The sequence below is a fragment of the Mustela nivalis genome (genome assembly GCF_964662115.1).
Source record: "Mustela nivalis genome assembly, chromosome: 12".
Lineage (NCBI taxonomy): Eukaryota > Metazoa > Chordata > Mammalia > Carnivora > Mustelidae > Mustela > Mustela nivalis.
In genome coordinates this window covers 31,412,503-31,437,705 of record NC_139031.1, presented here as the reverse complement: position 1 = coordinate 31,437,705, position 25,203 = coordinate 31,412,503, and the positions used below count along the sequence as shown (strand labels likewise).

General features: G+C 38.5%; 1 protein-coding gene and 1 long non-coding RNA gene across 4 annotated transcripts in view; one reads left to right on the top strand and one right to left on the bottom strand.

The window, feature by feature from the left end:
* Nucleotides 1-5,214: 5,214 nt before the first annotated feature.
* LOC309844902 lies at nucleotides 5,215-5,966 on the bottom strand. The gene is made up of 2 exons (XR_014300954.1): nucleotides 5,776-5,966; nucleotides 5,215-5,619 (listed from the first exon to the last, which is right to left on the bottom strand). It is a non-coding gene; the product is annotated as an uncharacterized lncRNA (long non-coding RNA).
* Nucleotides 5,967-12,930: 6,964 nt separating this feature from the next.
* The window catches only part of CFTR (CF transmembrane conductance regulator), a 169,696-nt gene continuing 157,423 nt past the window's right edge, over nucleotides 12,931-25,203 (top strand). Inside the window, exons 1-2 of one of the 3 annotated variants that reach the window (XM_082692270.1) lie at nucleotides 12,931-13,135; nucleotides 13,225-13,454. Coding sequence is in view for 1 of the 3 variants with exons in the window: in XM_082692268.1 (XP_082548394.1) it covers nucleotides 13,831-13,883 (53 nt within the window). In the remaining 2 variants the exon portion in view is untranslated. Of the gene's footprint in view, nucleotides 13,455-13,707; nucleotides 13,884-25,203 lie in introns of those variants that run through there. The other 2 variants (XM_082692269.1, XM_082692268.1) reach the window with 2 other exon arrangements.

Here is a 25,203-nt window from a genome sequence, read left to right as displayed (position 1 = left end):
TCAGAGTTTGGGATTTGTTTTGTTTTATTTTGTTTCCTATGATTAAACCAGGGTTATGGATTTTTTGGGAGGAGGACCACAAAGGTAAAGTACCATTTTCATTCCAAAATATCAAGGGTATGTACTATCAACATGACCTATCACTGTTGATGTTGATCTTGATCATCTGAGATAGTGTTTGTCAGTTTCCTTCCTAGTAAAGTTACTCTCTCTCCCCTCAAATACTTCTTTGGAAAGAAGTCATCATGTACCGTCCACACTTAAAAGGAGTAAAGAGTTGAGCTCCACTTCCTTGTGAGTATTGTATCTTCATAAATTATCTGGAATTCTTCTATATAGGAAATTTGTCCATTCTCCCCTGTTAATTTATCCAATTATTTATTTATGTCAGCATGGACTTGTGGACATTTATTTTATCCTTGGGTTATAATTCAATTGGTTTATAATTATTTCATTGGCAGATTGTTCTAGCTTTTACCATTGGCGGGGGGGGGGGGGCTTTTACACCTGACTCTTGTGTCCCTTTAAAATACACATCATTGTGATTTTTGTTGTTACTGTTTGTTTGCTGGTTTTATTAAAGCACTTCCTAGCACTACAGGTTGTTCCACACTCATCTTGTGCATTTCTTGCCTTGGTCCTAAAAGGAATTCTGGTTTCTCTTATTAAGGAATAGTATTACAAATCAAGATCTGGGTGTTAGGGTGTGTTGGTTGCTACTGAGCTGACAGAGCATGTATACTCACTTTGTGCATACACACATCTATAAATATTTCTGTATGTAAACATCTGTATCTTTATTAAGCTAAATGGGAGTTTGTACTGCTGTCTCTAATTCTAATTCATTACCACACAGATCATTCTAACCCTGCTTATCTGTAACTTCCCACTCAAACAGTGGGAAACCTGAATTTCATCATCCACTATCTGTTTAATTTTTCATTTCCATTATACGTACATGTTGTTTTCAGAATTGTTCATTGGTATCCCGTGGGATACAATTTCATCAGCCAGAGGTGTGCTTCATGTTGGCCCTTCTACTGTTAGCATTTTCAAAGTTACTTAGTACTTAGTCTTTTCCTCCCACTCCTTCCAGTGACATTGTTTCATATATTCATAATACATTTAGATTTCTCTTGTCACATTCTGCATTCCATTCTGGAATTCCTCCCTTCCCCCATCTCCTAAATGATTTTTTAAAAATTCATATACTGAATAGTTTCACTGTCCTAAAAATATTCCTTGTGCTTTACCTATTGTTAACCTTAAAAAATAAACCGTCAGTTATTTTACCAGTAAAAAGGGTTCATCCAGGAATAATAGAGAATTGCAACTCCAGACATGTAGGCTATGGAAAAACAATAAGCAAGTCTGGAACCCTCTTTTATAGAGGAAAGGCTGGGGGTTGGGGAGGTACAGGGGTTGGTTGGGAGGGGCTATTGTAAAGAAAAAGCCCATTGGAGTAAACTGGGAGTTCTAAGTTAAGTGGCTTTTCATTGGCTGTGTTTTGATAGTTTCTCATTGGCTGGTCTGTTGCTGGACAAGGAGAAAATATTTCTTCTTCCTGATGGTGTATAGACTTCTTTCTATGAGGAATGCAGGTTAGGTGTCTTCCTGTTTATATCTGCAGTTAAGGAGGAGTATTAGGGCATGAGAGTTCCCCTGATCACCAGTTCCATTTTAAATCAAGTTTCATTTTATTAATTTTCACACTATTTAACCCTTCCCTTCCTCATCCCAAAACTCCTGGCAACCATTGACTTGTTACCATCTCTATATAGCTGTGCTTTTTCCAAAATAGGTGTAATTGAAATCATACAGTATGTAGGCTTTTCATTAGCAATATGCATTTATGTTCATTCATGTCTTTTCATAGCTTAATAATTCATTCCTTTTTGGAGTGCCTGGGTGACTCAGTCTGTTGAGCATCAGACTCTTAATTCTGGCTCAGGTCATGAACTCACTGAGATTGGACATTGTGCGGCTTTGTACTCAACGGGGAGTCTTCTGGAGACTCTCTCTCTCTCCTTCCCTCTGCTCCTCTCCCTGCTTCTGCGTGCTCTCTCTCTCTCTAAAATAAATAAATAAGTCTTTAAAAAAAAATTTGTTTGTTCCTTTTCATCACTGAGTAGTATTCCATTTTGTAGATGTACCACAGTTTATCTATTCACTGATAGAAGTATACCTTGTTTACTTACAGGTTTTGGCAATTGAGTATATAACTATAAACATTTGCATGGAGATTTTTGTGTAGATTGAAGTTCTCTAATCAGTTGAGTAAATATCTCAAAGTGTGATTACTAGATTATATAGTAAGACTATATTTAACTTCGTAAGACACTGCCAAACTGCATTCCAAAGTAGCTATACCATTTTCCATTCCCACCAGCAATCCTCCCCAGTGACTGGAATTGTCAGTTTTTTGGATTTTAGCCATTCGAAAGGGTGAGCAGTGGTGTCTTATGGTTGTTTTCATTTACAATTCCCTGATGACAAATGAAGATGAGCATCTTCTCATAGGCTTATTGGCTATCTGTATATCTTCTTTGGTGTAATATCTGTTCAGATGTTTGGCTTATTTTTTGAATTGGGTTATTTCCTTATTGTTGAGTTTTATTTTCCTTTTTTTTTTTTGAACAACTAAATAAACAAAAACTAAAACTGGTTGAGGAGATGTGCATTTAAAAAGTCATAAAGAATTATCCCATACATATTTCCTTCTTTCTTGTAATACAAAATCATGGAAGGACAAGTTTAGCTTTCAGTAAATCACTAATGTGAGGGTGTGATGTTTGAAACACACACACACAGACACACAGACACACACAGTATTATTGAGCATTTATTCTGGGTCAGGCAATGCATTAAATTTTTTTCCTTTAATTCTCATAACATTCTCATTTAATTCTCATAACTCATTTAATTCTCATAACAACCCTATGTAATGGAAACTCTTGTTTCCCCCATATTACAAATGAAGAAATCTCAGCTTCCAGTGGAAGAGCTCTGATTCCCTGTGCCATGCTATCTGATAGAAAATAAATTTTTTAAAAGATTTTATTTATTTATTTGACAGACAGAGATCATAAGTAGGCAGAGGCAGGCAGAGAGAGAGGAGGAAGCAGGCTCCCTGCTGAGCAGAGAGCCCAATGCGGGACTCGATCCCAGGACCCTGAGATCATGACCTGAGCCGAAAGCAGTGGCTTAACCCACTGAGCCACCCAGGCGCCCCTGATAGAAAATAAATTTTTTTTTTAAAGACTTCATTTATTTATTTGACAGACAGAGATTACAAGTAGGCAGAGAGGCAGGCAGAGAGAGAGAAGGGGGAAGCAGGCTTCCTGCTGAGCAGAGAGCCCGATGCGGGACTCGATCCCAGGACCCTGAGATCACGACCCGAGCCGAAGGCAGAGGCTTTAACCCACTGAGCCACCCAGGCGCCCCGAAAATAAATTTTAAAGTGAGATAATCACACAGTCAAATGAAAGTATATTTTAAAATTAAGTCTGAGTGAACATAGAAACAGATTCCAGAAAATAGTCCATTTTTCCTGAATTACTCAGATTATTACAAGCCTCAGATTGGTTCAGGTTTGTGTGAGCATCCATCCACTCGGGAGATTGAATAGAGGTCTACATTTTCTCTCAGATCTTTAAATCTAATTTACTTTGCAATTTTTTTTTAATCCTCACTTTATTGAAAGCAAACAAGATATAACGTTAATTATCAAATAGGCTGGTCTTCCCTACCTGATCATTTCCAAGACTCATTTGCTTTATTATTTAATAGGTATTAACAAAAAGAATTTCTAAAGACAAGTAGAATCATAACCAAAGTGGGTCTTCAAAGCGACAACAGCACATTTGCAGCTGGGGGCTGGCTTGGAGCCTGGCAAGAAGCCTGCAGCGTGGGACTGTGTGTTCCACCCAGCCTGGCTGTCCTCCAGGGAGCTGTCAGTTGCCGGGTTCCCACAGTGCCAAGCACTGGCAGGTGCAGAAACGTTCAAGGTTTCTGTTCCCTAGTAGTGTTGAGGGCATGCAGGTTGTCTGACAGTTAACAAGACAAGTACCCTGTGGGCCCTGAGGGCCATGAGGAGTGGAGTTCCTGCTTTACTTTGGGGGATTGATGTTGGCATTCCCAGGTGTGTGATAACCCACTACTGCTCCTCACAGGCTTCTGAGAGGAGTGAGGAGTTTGCACAGTCTTCTGGAGAAACAGAGGACTGGGACATTCCCATTTTGGAGGGTTTTTTTTTTTTAAGATTTTATTTATTTATTTGACAGATAGAAAGAGATCACGAGTAGGCAGAGGCAGGCAGAGAGAGAGGGGGAAGCAGGCTCCCCGCTGAGCAGAGAGCCTGATGTGGGGCTTGATCCTAGAGCCTGATGTGGGGCTTGATCCTAGGACCCTGAGATCATGACCTGAGCGGAAGGCAGCGGCTTAACCACTGAGCCACCCAGGCACCTCCCATTTTGGAAGTTTTTAGTGTTTTCTTGTTTTAAGGAAGAAATTGCCAAGATAGAATTTTAAAAATTGTGTTTTATTTTATATGTTTGTGTTTTAAAAATTAATGATCCTAACATGCAAAAAATAAAATGTGGTGTACTGTGCGCTTACACAGATATGTAAAGATATACATAAAACTCCTAGGATTTATCAGAATATTATCTTCTAGTGAACTACCGGTGGTGGGAGCAGATTATGGGTCAAATGTTTAAAGTTACTTGAAGCAAGGATTTTTCTTCTACTCCTCACAGGGTATCTTTGTGACTAGATGTAATGATCTCTGAGATGATTTTGTTTTCAGTCCCCAAACCAGGAATGGGAAAAGAATGCAGGCCTGCCGTTGGGGGTAAAAGAAAGGGAGGTGAAAGAGATTTAGGGAGTTACTGTAGATTTTGCAGGGCCAACAAGAATCCAGAGTAAATGAAAGAAACACTGATGCTGGTCATTTCCTCTGGGCTCAGGCAACTAATGCTTTGCTTTGTCAGTTTGAGTAGCAATTTAAGATCCAAGAAGCCCTTTGAAAGTTGTAATAGAATTCTGTCTTGTTCATTTTCCCCCTTTCCTGGCCAAAAGCTGGCACACTATAGGCTTTCCAAAAACATTTGTGGAATGGAGTCAGAAAGCCACTTTATTTCTCAGGATGCATTCCTTTCGCTTGTTCTGCAGAAATACTTGAAATGTTTAGAAATTTATGGAATGAAATTATTATTACATCTGTCCCTCCAAAGCTTTTATTCAATGCTCATGCCAACATATATATGCAACTTGTATGTCTCTTTTCACCTACTTTTTGGGATACAAGTAAGGTCACATGGCTTTTTAACTTTTAAATGTTGAAGTTAGCAAGAACCCTGGAAATTTTTTCATAAGTTGGACTTCCGAAGTTTCTTCAGTAGTTTTGAAAGCCTACCCAGCATCCCATGCTGGGTGCGTAAAGGCAAACTTCCAGTTTCCTCTGCTAAGTGGCCCATCTCCCACCAAGCAGTAGGCATTGGTATTAAACTTCTTCTCTCATGGTGTATCATGTCTTCTTTGGGCACCCTTGGCATGCATATTTGAACAATTCAGTCAGGATCATCTCCCCTCATGAAATAATTCCTAACTATGTTGAATCTGAAAAGAAAAGAAGAAAAGTTTTTCTTCAGTCCTTCCCGCCCTGTGGATCCCTACCTATTTTACATTCCTATAACGAACAGTCGTCTTAGTGGATTCCGAAGAAAAGAAGAAAAAAAGGAAAAAACGAAACAGAAACTCCTTTGTGATAAATACCTGTTTTCAGCTAAACAGAGAAGCAAATGGGCAAACTGTAAAAGGCAGCTCCTCTTAAAACAATCCTATATGGTCCAGTTATACACCCAGCGTGGTGATTAAGTGCCCAGCTTTGCAGCTTCATTCAGATTCTGGCTCTATTTCTTGAACTGATGCTTGGCATTTAAGCTTCTATATCTCAGTTTCTTCTTCTGTGAAAGGGAATGAGAGTGATAATCAAATATGCCAACTTTTTCTGAGGTATGCAATACAATTTATGCAACAAACTGGTATATAAAACCTGTATTGTTTTCTAGCAAAAACAAGATCATGCTAAGCTTAAATTGCTATCATAAAAAATTACCATTTTAATTTTTTTGTAAAACCTTGTGACAGTCATATTTGTTTAGAGGAAAGCTATGACACGTATTCATCAATTTGATTTTCTTTAGTTAGCATGATATGCTTTGATCCAAAAATTATTTAGATAGTTTTCATACCTATCTTTACATATAATTTTTTGCACATGTAAATAAGAGTTCCAGAGTCTTTTGCCATAGTTCCATCAGTGCTGCCTCTTAACAGCCTTTAAAATGAAGACAGGGGCACCTGGGTGGCTCAGTGGATTAAGCCGCTGCCTTCGGCTCAGGTCATGATCCCAGTGTGTCCTGGGATCGAGCCCCGCATCGGGCTCTTTGCTCAGCGGGAGCCTGCTTCCTCCTCTCTCTCTGCCTGACTCTCCGCCTACTTGTGATCTTTCTCTCTGTCAAATAAATTAATAAAATCTTTAAAAAAAAAATAAATAAATAAAATGAAGACATTCCAGTCACTTTGGGAGACGTGGACATGTGGGCAGTAGGGGCTAATGAGCTGTAGTCAGAGAACCAGGAATTGGTTGTCCTTCTGATCATACGGATTCATCACCATAGTTTCACCCATTGTATTGAACTTGAAGATCAATAAATGACCAGCATAGTGTCCTAAAACAATAAGATCTCACAGACTCTGTCAATGTAGGGTAAGTTAAAGCAAAGCAGAACCTAGGGGTTTTCAAGTTATAGTTTCCCAGCTGAACAAGAACTCCCTTGAATAATTAACTCCCTGTTGTATCCTTGATGTTCATCGGTATAAGAAGTGATCATGAAACAAATGATTCTTAAAAAAAATTATAGCTAAAAATGCCATCTGTGATATCAGTCAGTGACAATTCTATAAGCTTTCAGGGGCAACTCTTTCAAACTGGGTGGAAGGGAGGATGGCTTTTATTTCCAGGTGAACTTGAGCAATAACTTCTACCAAATATTAGACAACAAGAATAATACAACATGTTGGGGTTTGAGGGTCAAGACATTCATAATTACTTTTAGTTCCTAGGTGCATTAACAGTCTCCCACTGAGTCTCTCTTATTCTTTATTTCACATATTTCTTTATTTACATGTTGTTATTATAAATTATCTACTTGGGGGAAAATAGTTATAACTAACTACCTGCTGTACTCCAATGCCTTTCCAAATGTGACTCTTTTATGTAGCATATAAGTTATTATAGAATTCACCTGAAGGAATAAACTATCACTTTTCTTCCTAGAGTCTATATATATAAGACCACAGTTTCAATGCTGTAGATTGCACCTGGCTTTCAGCCTGATACCACTAGTGAAAATTTAATCTGGTGTTACAAATTCTCTTGTTTCTAAAAAAACTTCAGCAGGAAAGTGAAAAGAAAACCAGCATAAATATGAAACATTTCATCAACAGCAGTTTTAGAAAACCCCAGAATTATTAGCTTTTATACTCATGACAAAGCTGTATCACTGAAAATATTGTTCATAATTATTCCAGTTTATTAATAGCACTAATAAGTTCTCATTTTGTACAGATTGGGTCTCTTTAAGATTTCCTTTATGAGGAAGTGCCTTTAATTTACAGAAGACCCATCAGGGTGCCAAATTCTATCTGGATACAGTAGTTAACAATATAAGACTGGTGATGAGCTGAAAATTTAAGGAACTGAAAAACAAAGGTTTCAAATGTCATTTCAATGCAAAGGAGTGAGGACTTGCACCATACAAAAATCTAGTTCTGCCTCTAAATGTAAATTACCATATAGTTGGGAAAGTGCCTAAATTTCCCCCTTTTCATCTTTCCTAAATACATGCAAATAACTTTAGAGGGAATGAGAGAATTCAATGTTTCTGAGAATTCCGATAGCCTTAGGGAGTTCAGTTTTCTCTAGCATTTTCTTTTGCAATGCTATACTGATTTCTGATTTATCACCAGTGATATATAACAACAATTTCTAAAATTCATTGAGTGCTTATTCAGTTTGAAACACTTTATGTCTGTTACATGCATCATATTTAAGTAATTTCATCCAGTGATTCTCAACCAAGAGAATTTTGCCCTTGCCACCTTCCAGGGGATTTGGCAATCTCTGTAGACAGTTTTGATTTTTACAACTTGGGTGGTGGTGGGAGGCTAGTTTCACTGGCATTCAGTGGGTAGAAGTTAGAGCTGCTGCTAAACATTCTATACTGCACAGGACAGTCCACCACATCAGTGAATTACCTAGCCCCAAATGTCAATAGTGCCAAGGTAGAAAGAACCTGACTTAATCCATTCAACAACTTGGTGAGGTGGGTATTTTTATTATTTTAATTATAATATTATAATTTATTTTAATTATAATATTAATATATTTGACATGTAACATTGTGTAAATGTTAGGGGTACGAAATATTAATGACACACTCATATTGTAAGATGAGTGCCACTGTCGTGATAATTAGCGCCTCTGTCACCTTACCTAATTATTCTTTCTAGTAGTTGGAATAGTTACATTCTAGTCTCTTAGCGAGGTTGATGGTTATAGCACAATATTGTTGTCTGGATTCACTGTGCTGTGCATGAGGTAGGTATGATTAACCTCGTTTTCAGGGAAGAGAACTGACACGGGAAATGTGACCATACAGCCAAGTAAGTAGTGGTGCCAGGATTGAAAATTTAGCTATTTTCTCAAAGCCCAAGCTCTTTCAATTATGCTGTGCTACCATCTTCAGAGAATTTTGATGATCCCTGGTAGAGTCTGGGCTTTGAAGAGTAGAGATTCTGCCATATTCTGTGTACATGCCTTAGCAGTGCTAAGTGCTAAGGCAAGCTCTTGCCTGCCAGAAGATTGATGGTAATCATCCATCTCTTGAGCATCTTCAGGTTTCCCCTTGAGGATAATATTTCAACTCTTAGGTCAGTAAGTCCAAGAGAAAATTGTTATTTGATTGCATAGACTGTATTACTAAACAAAAGATGAGTAAAAGGAAAACAGAAGACACACTTCCTGTCTCCAAGGAGGTTGTGGGACAAAAAGGGTAAGTGTGTATATATAAATAAAAGTATGTGTTATGTGTATCTATAAACATATAGAATTGTCAGATCAAACTTGGTGAAAGCAGTAAAAGTAAATGATCATCTGGCCTCCTCATGTGCCAGGAACCTCTATCTGGGTCTGAAATGTCTTTGTAGGTCTATATAATGTGTCTTTACATATGCTTGGTCATCGCTGCAGCACACTGAGGAGCCTTGGCTGCCCTTGTCCTTTCCTCTTAGATGAGTTTATAAGCAGAACCAGCCTATATGAACGTGAATTTAACAAGGCCTTGCCATTCTCCTTTTTTATGAGCTTCCTGATGGGGGCGACTTTTCCCTTCCTCGTTTTACTTGGCCTGTTTTCAGTGCACTCATGGCCACTACTTACTTATCACAATTAAAGCCCATTCTCAGGAAAGAATCTGAGGAACACTCTCAAATGAAATGGAACCTAATGGGTAAGTAAAGTATAGTGAAGTTTTGCTCTGGTGATATCTAATGATGGGACTTGAGGCATCATCTGGCAGAGTAACTTATGACAGGATGGTTATCTCATAAGCTTTCATATATCCAGATCATTTGTAGGATACATATGACACATTGCTGAACACATAGTAGGTACTAAATAAATGTTGGCTTCCTTTTTTTCATTTTTTAATTAATTAATTTACAAATATTTATTTATTAGAGAGAGAGGGAGAGAGCACAAGTGGGGGTGGAAGTGGGGGTGGCGCTGGGGGAGAGAGAGGGGCAGAAGGAGAGGGAAAAGCAGACTCCTGGATGAGTCAGGAGTACAACAAGAGGGCTTGATCACTAGTTCCAGGGATCATAACCTGAGTCTGAGCAGAAGACAGATGCTTAACCAACTGAACCACCTAGGCATCCCTTATTAACTCATTTTTAAAAAGTAATTTCCATACCCAGCCTGAGGCTCAAACTCACAACCCTGAGATTAAGAGTGACATGCTCCTTCTTCTGAGCCAGCCAGGTACCCTTCTTCTTGTTTCCTTTTAACATACTTTTAAAATGATGCCACATAATTTATATACCACAGTTCATAGCAGTGTTAGTCAGGAGAGCTAAAACCCAAGTGTCCACCAGTGGATGAATTGATAAACAAAATGTGATATATACATACAATGGAATATTGTTTAGGAAAGAAATTCCACAATATGCTATAACATGAATAAATCTTGAGGATATTATGCTAAGTGAAATAAGCCAGTCACAGAAAGACAAATACTATCTGATTCTACTTCTATGAGGGTACTTAGAGAAGGCAAAATAATAAAGATAAGAAATGTAGTTGCCAGGGGTTAGGGGGAGGGGAGAATGGTGAGTTACTGTGTAATGGGTATAGTGTTTCAGTTTTTCAAGATAAAAAGGGTTGTAGGGATGGATGGTAGTGATGGTTGCACAAAAATGTGAGGGTATTACCATTGAACTGTACATTTAAAAAATGGTTTTAGATGGTAAATTGATGTTATGTATATGCATTTTACCACAATTATTTAAGGCCCATACTGGGTACAGAGATTACTTAAAAAATATTAAAAAGATTAGGTGGCCATTTGTATATTATTGTATATTTGTATATTGATGTTATGTATATGCATTTTACCACAATGCATATACATAACATCAATATACAAATATACAATAATATACAAATGGCCACCTAATCTTTTTAACATTTTTTAAGTAATCTCTGTACCCAATATGGGCCTTGAACTTAGAACCCCGAAGATCAAGAGTTGCATGCCACCATGTAACCAACTGGCCAACCAGGCAGATAATCTTCTAAATTGAATATCAGTTCTGCTTACAACAGTAGGAAATTCTGTCAAGGAAGTATGTATAGTGGGTAAAAGCTTGACTCTGGCAACAGAATGTTTAGGTTCAAGTCTGTTTTTTCTGTTATTTACTGTGGAACTTGCTTGGGAAAATTGCTAGCCTTTTTTGTACCTTAGTTTATTCACCTTTAATGTGGGATAATGAAGAAGATACCTATCCCATGGGAATGTTATAAAGATTTAAAAAGGCAAAGCATGTCATGTATTTGACACAGCAGTTGGCATATAAACAGTAAGTGCTCAACAAATACGAGCTATTATAATAAAATTTTACGAGTTGATAATTAGGCAGCTTGGAGGGAAGAGCATCATGGTTTCTTACTACCTCTTTCCATTCTCATCCTGGCCATTGATTTCTTTCCTATTCCTGACATCTCAAAGCCACATTTAGGATTTTAGTTATGACCTTCATCCATGTTTGAGCACTTTCCTGGAGCATAAGTCTGCATTCCCTCAGTAGGTATGTACCTAGATGCAAATTTAGAGTATCATGTATCAGTTCATTTGTTCATATCTGCTAACAGTGTTAATGTTCTGAATAATAGTGATATCCTACTTATGCCCAGAACAAATTTGGGGTGTAATCTTTTACGATAAAAATCTGGAGTCTTCCTGTATGCATGCATGTACATGCTTAAAATAGAATATCATAATTAAATGTCTTTTATTAAAAATATAAAGCTTCAATAGCTACTTGGTTTGTAGACTTTTGCTTTCTTATCTCAGTCCTGAATAGGTCTAGCAGTTATGATTTCATAAAACCAATATGAGGAGAAAAACTGGGTTCATTTCTAAGTTATAGAATATTATCAATATAGGAGGGATGATTTGATTAGAACCAATGTTATACACTGATAGGAGTCCTGGTTTGGAATTAGACCAAGTTTGAATCTTAGCTCTACCATTACAGACATTTACCTAAGTGCTCTTGTCTGTTTCCTTAACCAAAAATTGGGGAAAATAACACCTGTTTACATGGTGGTTAAAAGGTTTACATGGGATGATGCCTGGCAAATAGTAAGAACTCAAGAAGTAGTCACTATTTTATTTATTCTTTCCAGAGGAAGGTGATGGATTAACATACTTGGGGTCTTTTCAAACCATACCACTTGGTCAGCTTCTGTGTTCTTTGGATATAATTGTTAATCCCTTTATTATCACTTGCTCTTTGGTAACAAAGAGGAACTGATTACTAATTCATTTCAAAATGTGTGTACTATATTTGATGGGTCACACTAGCAGTTATAAAGCAAACAATAGAGTGGAGGTGGGGAAGTGGATGGAGTGAGTTCAGTCACATACCTGGGAAAAGTCAATAATAAAGACTGAGTGAAAGAACCTTGATTTGTATGTCAGACTGGAGAGAGGAAAACATGGGTATAGGATTTGAAGCAAGGATCATGAATTAGAAATGCTGAAGTTCCATCTTGGTATCTCACTCCATGCATTTTGGTTTATATCTTTGCTCTATTTTCTCTACTGTTAAAGTTTAGCATAATGGAATTTAAATGTTTATACAACCTAGATTAAGATGGAAAAAAGATATCGTTGAAATTGAAAGTGAAGCTATAAAAACTTGCTGAATATGTTTATTAATTTAAATGTGTGTTCTTGTTACTGTGAAATGCACGTTTTATTTGTACTGTATTTGGGTGACCACAATCAACAATATGGTAATTTACAAGTAAACACCCTTTCCTTACTTTTAGTTTCCTTAGTTGTAGGCAGTTATCAGACTAAAATTGTTACTTTCAGTTGAATTTTTCAATTTAAATTCAATGTACCCTTGTCTTTACACAACAGGATTCAGGGACGGGGTTAACACGCTACCTTCCCTTCAAAGACTGGATTCCTTCCGGTGTATTAGTCAAGGTGTTTTGCTGACCGAGACTAGGAAATCTATAGGAGGGCGGGTTAGTTTACACACTGTCGATTTGTCATCTTAGTCTTTAACACACACAAAAACCTTCCTTCAGAACTTAAGCCGGGCTGAAGATTTAAGACAATGAACAAATCCTGAGAGCGTACAGGACAAAGCGATTACCATCTTATAGGATTTCCCCCGATGAGTGCGTCTCCCAAGGGTTTGAGCAGCACTCAGCTCACCTAAGCCTGAAACTAACAAGGCTTGGTTCTTCCCTCCGACACTCAAAGGAAGCGCTAAGGTGAACACAGCATTCGTTGCCTCCGAACTTTTCTGGTCTCTGAGGCTGCATTTTGTTACAGCAGAGACATATTTTCGTTCTCCCTGCAGAATGCACCTTGCAAAAACGGAACGCGAGCCTGGCTAGGTTCTCGGAAGAAGTGAGAGGAAAAAGGCTCAGAAGTTGGCTGCCGTGTGCCCCGCGTTCCCCCGAAACCTGGCGCGGAGGAGGGTCCAGGAGACTGCCCCTGAGCTGGTTTTGCTCCCGCTGAGCGTCTGAGACAGGACCCAGAGAGCGGCAGCGACTGTCCCCCACCTGCAGGCTGGGTGGGGGCTTGACGGTAGGGACGCGGGCTTGGAAGGAACGCGCGTGAGGGAGGAAGGCTGGGAGTCAGAATGGGAAAAGGGAAACGCGGAGCAGCCAGGAGCGAAGGAGAGAAGGAGCGGTCAGGGTGCGCAGAGGGTGGAGAAAGCCGCTAGGGCAAATTGGGGGCTGGACCAGGCAGCGCCCAGCTTTTAACCTGGGCAGTGGGGGCGGGGGAAGGAGCTAAAGGGAAGGGGAAGTGTGTGAAGTGGGGTGGGGGGGTTGGAAGCAAATGACATCACAGCAGGTCAGAGAAAAAGGGGCGAGCAGCCTGTGCCAGAGGAGTAAGGCGTTTGGCATTAGGAGCTCTAGTCCAGCCTGCCCGGGCAGGGACCCTGACGCCAGCAGAGACCATGCAGAGGTCGCCTCTGGAGAAGGCCAGCGTCCTCTCCAAACTTTTTTTCAGGTGAGGGGGTGTCCTGCCGAGTTTTGGAAGGACACGTGCCCACGAAAGAAGAGGCCGTGTGTGTATGGGCTGGGTTTTGGGGAAAGAGGAATAGCTTTTTTGTTTGTTATAAAGATGCGCTATCATTCATTGTTATGGGAGAGAATGTGGGTTTTGTGAACAAATAGGAAACGTGAAAGAAAGAATAAAGGGAAGCCAATTGTTTGAATAGAGAACTTTAGCTTAACTTTGAAGTCTGAACTACTTGGAACTGAAAGTTGCGCTTTGGAGACCCAAATGTGCTACTGTGCAAGGGTTTTCTTTAACTTTTCTAATTAGTGAATGAGAACCTTGTTGATAACAAGTACTTCAATTTGGTCTCTTACTGTCGCCACTCAGTGCCTTGGAAACTTAGATGTCTTTGGCATCCTATTCCAAGTGCCAATGTTTGCATATAGTAGGTGCTCAGAAAACACTTTTTTGGAGGGAGATGTGTGAAGTGGGTAAGAGGACCTTAAAGTTCTTATTGTTATGATACTGAGTAAATCTAAGAAGTATTTGCCACCATTCCATTATTTTTTTAGGGATGAAAGCAAATCCTTTGAAATATCTTTTTAAAGAAAAACAAATTCTACAAGTTAAACTTTTTTTTTTTTTTTTTTTTTTTTAAGAGAGGGGAAGGAGCAGAGGGAAAGAGAAAATCCCAAGCAGGGCAACACTGGGCTCCATCCCAGACCCTGAGATCATGACCTGAGCTGGAATCAAGAGTCCAGTGCTCAACCAAATGAGCCACCCAGACACCCCTGCAAGTTACACATTTAAGCGCTGGGTGCGGGGGAGGGGAGTGGGTGGGAGTTCAGAATGATCATGGAAATGTGAAGATATAGGACAGGATACTGAAGTTATGCAGAATTGACATGTAATAAATTTTACTCTTATCCTCCTTTGCATGTGATGAGTCATAAAAGCTTGGAACTTATTCTAATGATGTTTTTAAAAATGCAGTCTTAGGCAAAGTGTAATTAGATGTAGCATTTTAAATTTGAGGTGTTCTTTGAATACTGTATCTACTTTGTTCCTGTTACATTATTTGAATGAATAAATAGGTATAGATCTGTCATGGAATATTACTTGACTCATGAAAAGCCAAATATAAATATGCCCGTATGTGTGTGGGGGGAAGAGACTCTCTTATTTATGTTTTATTCTCTGCATGTGCAGTAAGTGTGGAACTCAGGTGTGAAGGAATGACTCCTGACCATTGATCATCCCTGTGGATAAGAGAGTAGGACTTTACTCTTTAGAATTACCTTTAGTATTTAGGTTTTCAGCACCTTTTGTTACCCCATCTATAAAAATTGGATTATCTGTCCATTTATCTTCCTACTATTTACAAAATCAGAATGCTAATTGTCATAAATTGTAGACTTTTAGCAGAGCACTTTGAGGAACATAAATGCCAATCAGTCTAAAATGCAGCTTTCAGAAAAATGAATATCCTAGACCTACTTCTAAGTGTTGAGGAACTTTTAATTAATACATTGTTGATTTAAATTAGATCACTGTTAATCTATCAAAATATTTTTTAGCAGATCACCTCATATATATTTTTTTTAAAGATTTTATTTATTTATTTGACAGAGAGAGATCACAAGTACACTGAGAGGCAGGTAGAGAGAGAGAGGGAAGCAGACTCCCTGCTGAGCAGAGAGCCCGATGCGGGACTCGATCCCAGGACCCTGAGATCATGACCTGAGCCGAAGGCAGCGGCTTAACCCACTGAGCCACCCAGGCGCCCCACCTCATATATTTTAGGATAATTTTTAAAAATGCCTTGAGGTTGACTTATTAAAAAATGTATTATAATCACCACTGAGTTTGTTAAGAGCATACTCATTCTTGTTCTCCAAACTATTTCATAATAAATTGGTCTAAGAAGAGGTGTATTTTGGGGTACCTGGGTGGCTCAGTGGGTTAAAGCCTCTGCCTTCAGCTCAGGTCATGATCCCAGGATTCTGGGATCGAGCCCCGAATTGGGCTCTCTGCTCAGCAGGGAGCCTGCTTCCTCCTCTCTCTCTCTCTCTCTCTGCCTGCCTCTCTGCCTACTTGTGATCTCTGCCTGTCAAATGAATAAATAAAATCTTTAAAAAATAAAAAAATTTTTAAAAAGAGGTGTATTTTTTAAAAGTTAAGTTTCTACTATTTATGGGGACTGACAATCACCTAAAATAGCAGTGATTATAAATTTTCTTCTTGGTTTTAATTCTAAAAGGGTAAAAAATTTATTTTCTGCATAGGGTCAGAAATTTACCTTCTGCATTGACCAATATTGCTTTGGGGTCAGGGGTTTTGCCTTTGCATTCAGACTGTTTTGATTCAGGTTGTTTAGATTGAGCTGTGTGACCTGAGGCAAGTCCCTTAACATCTCTGTATTTGTGTTACTTGATCTTTAAAACTTGAGACTAATAGGACATAAGGCCTAAGGGTTTATCTGTTGAGAAAAATGCATGTAAAGTGGTTAGCCCAGTAAATGTTAGCTAGTTTTATTATCATATTTTTACATTCATTATAATACCAAGCACTTTGTTTATATCAGATCCTCAATTCATCTTTGTTGAATATAATTGTGTGACTATCAGTCTGTAAGAATGGGCCTGGATGAGAACAATTTAGGTAATATCTCAACTAGAATGGCAGGTTAACTACTTTAGAATTTAACTTTCTGAATATGATCCATTCAGTTTCAGAGTCATCAAAGGGTAAAGCTATTCTGGTCTGGGTTATAGATTATATTAAATCCTTCATTGTTCAGGTTTTATTATTGGAAAAGCTAGTAAAGTTTGGGATAGTTTTAAGTAGTACTTTCTTAATTTTGCATAGGCTTCACATCAAGTACAAAATTTGAAAGACATCTGAAGTCTTGAATACTTTGAATTGTAGTCATGGCATCCATACCAGGAGTCTAGATCAATGCTTGAAGAATTGTCAGAGCCCCACAGAATCCAAGTGCCACAGAGTCTTGTAAAAATGGATGGGGTGGGCGCCTGGGTGGCTCAGTTGGTTAGGCGACTGCCTTCAGCTCAGGTCATGATCCCGGAGTCCTGGGATTGAGTCCCACATCGGGCTCCCTGCTTCACGGGGAGTCTGCTTCTCCTTCTGACCTTCTCTCTCATGCTCTCTCTCATTGTCTCTCTTTCAAATAAATAAATAAAATCTTTAAAAACAAAAACAAAAACTGGACGGGGTTCCTGATAAACTCCACAGAGAAATGTCAATAAGATCAAAGAGTAAATACAGTAATATTAGGATCTAAGGCCAAGAATTACATAAGTCTCAGTTTAATAATAGAATCATTTAAGATACTTTAATAAGTACTAAATAATTTAAGATACTTTTTAAAAAGTTTTTATTTATTTATTTGTCAGAGAGAGAGAGCGCACAAACAGGGGGAACTGGAAGGGCAGGTGGTGGGAGAAGCAGGCTCCCCACTGAGTAAGGAGCCCAACCCTGGACTTGATCCGAGGACTCTGGGATCATGACCTGAGCCGGAGGTAGCTGCTTAAATGACTGAGGCACCCAGATGTCCCTAAGATACTTTTATAACTACTAAATACAAAGTAATGAGAGGTTTTTAAACAAACTAGAATTTATGTATTAGAATGGGTATGGTGAATCAAAATAGCTATCAATGAAAACTAAACTCTCATTCTAAACATTCTGCTTTTGATCAAAGTAGTTCAGATTCTTTTTATGAAATTACCTTTAAAAATAGTATATAAGTTTCTTCTCATGGGTATATAATGGGCCCATTACTGTTTAGCATTATTTTTAGTTGTAGCTTGCATTAGATTATTAATCCTATTACCCAGACTGGAACTTGCTCTTAAATGACTTATGGCTGTATCTTGAAATCAAATCTACGCTGATAGTATAAAGATTCTTCATCAGAATTTGCTTTGTTAAAGCCAAGTGTTACTTAAGTTTAGGAATTTTCATTGAAAAAAATGTATTGCAAACTTTATAGACATTTCCTAATGAAGAAAAACATAAGTGCTTTTTTTTTTTTTTTAAATATAAGTGCTTTGAGCAACAGAAGCATACTTGCAATCAGTTTATAATGAAAGAACCATGAAGATCACAGTTCTGAAGGGGACCATACTTGTTTGATTATATAAATTATGGCATATTGTAAAAAATATAGTGATTTTGTATTTACATTTCACTACTTGTTGGTAAGGCATGAGGAAATCTTAAAATTACGGCAGAATCAAAATAGAGTCATAAACACTTTTGCAGTTTGTTGGCAGGCATTTGTAGAACCACTGCAGAGAAAGATCAGTTGGCCATTCAAACAAGGGTCTAGTCTTATCCTGATCAATACACATGCATTATCTCAGGTTTGTCTCTCAGACAAAATTGAGCCTCTGCAGATCAAAAGACATAGATGCATGAAACAAAAGGCCAACATGAGACACACAATTCATCTTGAGATGTTCAGCTGCCAAGGAGCCTGGATACCACAAGTCCATCTAGTCAGTCTGTGCACATCCAGTAAGGATGACCCAGGGTTTTCTTATGCTCTCTTGGCTTTGTCTTCCAGAGGAATTGAAAGAGACCACTTTTAAAACAGATGCCTCTTTCTCTTGGACAGTGTTGTCTGAACACTGTCAAATGTTGACTCCCTACATCAGTCCTTGACTATCCCTTTTTATCCATCCACCTTTTGCCGATCATGTATAATACAATTCAGATTTTCCAAACTGGGATGTGTCAGTCTTGATTGATTTAACTTTCTGAATTCTAAAATGATCTCTTTCGTGTAATATGACCGAAACTGAAGTTATGTATATATATTAACATGTAAAATATATGTATATATAATTAAATTCCTTTTAGTTAATTTTGGTTGTTTAAAAAATTCCTCCCCCCCTTTATTTTTTTTAAAAGATTTTCTTTATTTATTTGACAGAGATCACAAGTAGACAGGCAGAGAGAGGGGGAAGCAGGCTTCCTGCCGAGCAGAGAGCCCTATGGGGGACTCGATCCCAGGACCTGGAGATTATGACCCCAGCAGAAAGCAGAGGCTCAACACACTGAGCCACCCAGGTGCCCCTCCTCCTTAATTTTTGAAGTGTATTTCAGTGGTTCAAATTATTACTTACTTGACAGTCCAGGAGTATTCTTATATACTTAAAAATGCATAGAAGGAGCACCTGGGTGGCTTAGTGGGTTAAGCCTCTACCTTCAGTTCAGGTCATGATCTCAGGGTCCTGAGATCCATCCCCACATCCAGCTCTCTGTTTAGTGGGGAGCCTGCTTACCTCTGTCTCTCTGCCTGCCTCTCTGTCTACTTGTGATCTCCCTCTCTGTCAAATAAACAAATAAAATCTTTAAAAAAACAAAACAACAACAGCAAGAAAATGCATAGCTGATTCCTTCTTAAACAGAGAAGTGGAATCTATTTTTCTTAAACTCCTTCGTCAATATTTTATTTTACTTTATTTTTAAAGATTTTATTTATTTATTTGATAGAGATCACAAGTAGGCAGAGAGGAGGCAGAGAGAGGGGGAAGCAGGCTCCCTGTGGAGCAGAGAGTCCTATGCGGGGCTTGATTCCTGTACCCTGAGATCATGACCTGAGCCCAAGGCAGAGGCTTAACCCACTGAGCCACCCAGGGGCCCCATCAATATTTTATGTTTGATGTGACAAACAAAATATCCCTTGGAGCCAACTGATAGACTAGGGAAATCACGGTTTTCCAATTTTCCGTTTGTGTTTTGTGGGAGGAAGTAGGACTTAGTATGATAATATTCAATGCCTAAATGTTCAAACTTGTTTAAAAGGCCCTTAAAGGAGCACCACTATAAGATGTATTATTATTGTTAGTGTTGTTTCACAGGAACCTGTAATTTCAGTGTGATACAGTTACAATGTAAGTATAGGATTGCGAAACCATCAGGAAAGGGTGTTAACCATTTAGCATGCAGCTATATGTTGTTTGTTAAATTTTTAAAAACAACTCTGACTCAGCAGCAATTTTGGCAATTTTGATTCCACGGATTCCTGACGCATCTGTGTAAAAAGCACGTCCCTGGAACCAAATCCTGGAGCTGTAATGAGGTCAAGAGGGGAAAACAGATTACAACGGAGGAGGTCTGGTTGTGGACCCTGCCTGAAGGTGTATTGTATTTAAAACGTTCAGTACTTTATCGCCAGAGCAAAACATTACCATTTCAGAGGCTTCTCACCAGCTCTGGAAGAATTTACCTGGTAGTTGTTTGAAAGGGAAATTAGCATTACAAAGTGGCTTAACTATTGAGTTTAGTGTCAGCCCGGAGTTTAGTCTTCTTTTATCAAGGAACCTGTAAAAATTCAATTAGATTGTTCTGTGTAGAGAATGAATATATTTCTTACAGAGCTCTGAAAGATCCTGGCTTTTGCAGCTGTTTCCAAGTGGCAAGGCTTGTCAAGGTTGCTATTCTCTTTGCAGCTCCGTTAGCTTATTACTGCCTTTTAGCATCAATGATGATTTTCTAACTATAAAGCCCTGGATGTCAGGACCTTCTATGACTCATTTCATAAAGTATTGAGACCACAGCATGTAATGGTTTAATAAATATTTCTTTGTGATGATGGTGATTCCATGGTGATCAACCTAAGAGACTTATAGGTACTTTACACTCAACAGTTTTGTAATGCACCACTGTTCTGATAAAAAGGGGTCAATGCAAGCAGGGCCATGGACAGATTTTTTATTGCCCAGAACAATTATTCTGTCAAATGTTTTTTGTGTCCCTTTATGGCCAGGTCTTAGCCTTTCTGGGGAAGACTGCTTGGTTGTTCCTTACTTATGGGATAAGGAAATGATTTAAAGGTTTCTGCTAAGTCCTTATTGTTAGGATTCTCAGCCCTGAAACTGGGCTTTACTCTGGTATAATCAGAGAAATCTCCCAGAGGTTGCTATAAGGAGCTGAAACAGAGCAGTACTTCCTTTGTAGGTTCATTCATTCACCACCTTCTGTATGCTATGCAGGGCGTTAATAGAGTTGAGATGGACAAGAAAGAAATTGGTGTTGCCTTAGTGGAATGAATTCTCTGCAACCCAGAGTCACAGAGGCTTGTAAAAACACTCTGGCGCATCCAATCCTGTCTAAGGCTGGTTAAGGAAGGCTTGCTGGAGAAGTGACTTCTGAGTTGACACCTAAAGGAGATTGTCCAGAGAGGGCGGGGATGCGTTAGGAAAAATGTAAACATGGAAGCAGCAGACTTTGTATAGGACTGTCAGCAAGAGGGAGCATGACACCTTCAAAGAATTCAGAGACTTTCCCTGTGACTGGAACATAAGATATGTGACAGATTTGTGGGAGATGCATCTGAAATTCTACTCAGGGCCTGATTAAAAGGGACTTGGTGAGCTTCGTTTGGGCTTTATCATATTAGAAATGAAAAGCCATGGATTTCAAGAAGAGTGACATGACCAGTTCAAAACTGTTGCAGTTTTGCCAAGGAAATAGGGGGCTGTAGGGATAGAAAGATGAATTTGAAAGACATTGCGGGGGGCGGGGTGTGTGCACATGGCTGGCTCAGTTAATTAGAGCATGTGACTCTTGATTTTAGGGTCATGATTTCTAGCCCCATATTGGGTGTAGAGATTACTTAAAAGTAAAAAATCTTAGGAATAAAAAAGAGAAAAAGAAAGACATTTGGGAGCAGGAGTAGGCTTGGCAATAGATTAGAAGTGGAAGGTGAAGGATAGAGAAGCGTCAAGGATAATGTCTAGATGTTCTGTCTTGGGTAAAGGGGGGATGAAATGTGCTGGGTGAGGAGATTGGGAGAAGGCTTGGGGGTGGGGGATGGAGGTCTAGTGGACCCTCTGCTCCCTTTAAACTTAAAAAAGAAAATGATGTATATAGCTCCAGGCCTGGTAATAAGGCTATTTGAAAATAGTGATTTCCAGATTGAGGTAAGAGAAATTAAAAAGTCTGAAGTGACAGGGTTATAAATACTGTCCTCGTGCTGTTCAGTAAAAAGTCCAGGACAGTGTCCAGGGAAGGATTTAGAGTGGCTCCTTGTTTGGCTTTATTGTGCTATGGAGTCACCTTGAGAGTGTCAGGAGTCAACAGCTGTGTTTTAGGGATGGCAGGAGGTAAGATTTACTTAGATATTCTACCTCCCCCCCTCCCAAACCCACTGACTCAGGTGGGGTCTGAAGTGCCTCCATCTCACTGAAAGTTCACTTCTTTCAGTGGTTTTTACACATTTGATTTCTAAGATCATAGACATTCAGGGCGGTATGAAAATCGGCTGGGGCTGCAGGTCCTGTCTGCAGTGACTAAGTAAATAAAAGCACACCTACTAGCATGAAATATTTTGTGTTTGTGTTAACAAAAGATTCTCATTACTCTGGAAAAGATCAGGTATCATTGTTTCGTGTTCAAACTTTGAGCCTGTTAAAATACACAGAACTTTCTTAACACTGCCTACTGAGCTTCTACCCAATGTCATCCCCTCTCTCCCCCCTCTCCCCCAAATGCCTAGTGATTTTCTCGAAGTTCTTAATTTGAAAGAGAGCCCCACAAATTTCATCTTGTACCAGTCAGGTCAGTATGTGAAAATGAAGCTGAAAAGGCAGAATCCCAGATGTCTGACAGCTGTGTTTAGAAGAAGTTCAAGGCCAGAGTTTGGAGGCCAGTGTTGGTTGTGAGAGCAACAAAAGAATAGTCTCCTACTGGTGGGGTTTACCAGTCCTACTTCTAGAGAAAGCATCTTGGAGAAACTATATAGGAAGCTCTCTACACATCTTGTTTATTTTAAACATTCTTGTAAACTCTGGAAAATAAGAGCTAACAAAGCTTCATGTTCTCAATCCAGGTTCATTGCTATACTTTTATTTATTTATTTATTTATTTATTTATTTATTTATTTATTTAAAGTAGGTTCTATGCCTAATGCGGAGACCAATGCAGGACCCAATGTGGGCCTTGAACTCACAACCCTGAGATGGAGACCTGGGTCAAAATCAAGAGTTAGATACTTAACCAGCTAAGTCACCCAGGAGCCCCAAGTGCATTGCTATTCTTTAGATTAGAGTTTGGCAAACTTTTCCTGTAAAGATCCAGATAGTAAATATTTTCAATGCTGTGGGCTATGTGATTTCTGCCATTGTGGGAAAGCAGCCAGAGACAATATGCAAAAGAGTGGGCATGGCTCTGTTCCAATGAAACTTCATTTATGGGCACTGAAATTTGAATTTCATGTAGTTTTCTTCCTTCCTTTTTTTTTTTTTTAAAGATTTTATTTATTTATTTATTTATTTGTCAGAGAGAGAGAGAGTGCGGGCGTGCACAAGCAGGTAGAGTGGCAGGCAGAGGCGGAGTGAGAAGCAGGCTCTTGTCAAGCAAGGAGCCCGATGCGGGACTCGATTCCAGGACCCTGGCATCATGACCTGAGCTGAAGGCAGCGATTTAACCAACTGAGCCATCTACGTGTCCCTCATAGTTTTCACCTATAATTTTCAACAGTTAGACATTAGGTATTTACATAATCAGTCACAATATATTCTTTTTAAAAAAAGTCTATTGCAAGAAGCTTCAAAATGTACAGCTTTAAAATTACTTAAAGATCTAGAAAAAGTTTTTAAGGCTCATATATAATTCATATTATTGTTATTCAGTAATTGAGTAATTTTAAAAAGGGAGTGAAACACACAATTTTAAAAGTGAAGCAAAATGGGCTTTCCCGAAGAGGAAAATAGTAGCTTAACAGCTGTTAATTTCTCAGAATAGTTTTTTCTCTTGGGAACCTGTTGACTATTTCTTCTTGACTTCCTGTTTGCCTAAGCACCTTTTAATGGGTCCTTCAAGATAGAAGCACTTATCCATTTTTTTGGTACTAGGCATCTGTGTGACTCCTTGACCTAGTAGGCCCTTAAGATATGCTTGTTGAAGTGAATAAAACTTGACTAATTCAGTTTATGGATATACTTCTAAAATTTAATTTTTGATGGAAATGTAAAAATTTACTTGTACACATGGACATTAAACTTTGATATTCTGAAGATAAAATGTCTAATTTTGAATAAAAATATTCTTTGTTTTTACCAAATCCATGTGTTCTGAAGTATTACATGAAATAGGAAAATCAGTTTCCTTTATTTTCTCGTGTAATGTATGGCACTTTATAGGAAAATTCCAGCTTAGTAAACTATCGTTTTTCTTCAGGAGATCGATGATGATCCGCTTTGCTATAGATAGACTTTTTTCCTGAAGTATTTTATTCTTCAGATCTCATGTTAGTCTTCAGTGTGTCTGACAGTTTAGTTTTAAATCAGGTTATTAAAATGATTATTTCCAAAATATCTTTCTAAATGTATGTACCACAATTTAGTCTTTTAAAAAGAGGACCTTTTATTCATTTTAGTCTTGGACCTCTGAATACATTTTTCAACAGAATAATAAACAGGCTAATGAATATTTGTTACCAAAAGCATTTCTTTCAACTCAAAGATAGGGTTGACTTCTAAAAACTCATATTAGCTTTTTTTCTACCTCTTTCATCTGATATTTAATAGCGTTACTCTATTTTATCCAGAAAAGTCAATGTATAGCTGGTATATATGTTCTGTGAATGAAAGTACACAACACAAATAAATCCCCCATGGGTTAATTTGATTCTGGAGTCAACTGGGACCAACGTCATTAAAACAATTAGACATTAGGTATTTACATAAATCAGTTAATTGAGAGCATAAAATATAAAAAGAGAGAGAGAGGCAAACCAAGAAACAGGCTCTTCACTATTGAAGATAAACTGATGGTTACCCAAGGAGAGGTGGGTTAGAAAGGTGATGGAGATTGAGGAGGACACTTGTGATGAACACTGGATGTTGTATGTAAGTGAAGAATCACTGTATTGTACATCTGAAATGAATATTTACACAGTATGTTAACCACCTGGACTTTAAATAAAAACTTTAAAAAGTATGTATGTGCCTATAATGAGATCCAAAATTGTATTCACATACTGAAGAATTTATAAACTGATGAAATTAAAGCTCAGAAGTAGCTTTAATGAGAACTAAGTTTTATGTAGTGGAATTTTATTAGAAAGACAATCACCAGGCGCCTGCGTGGCTCAGTGGGTTAAAGTCTCTGCTTTCAGCTCAGGTCATGATCCCAGGGTCCTGGGATCGAGCCCTGTATCAGGCTCTCTGCTCAGCGGGGAGCCTGCTTTCCTTCCTCTCTCTGCCTGCCTCTCTGCCTACTTGTGATCTCTGTCTGTCAAATAAATTAAAAATATATATATATTAAAAAAAGAAAGAAAGGCAATCACTATAAAATG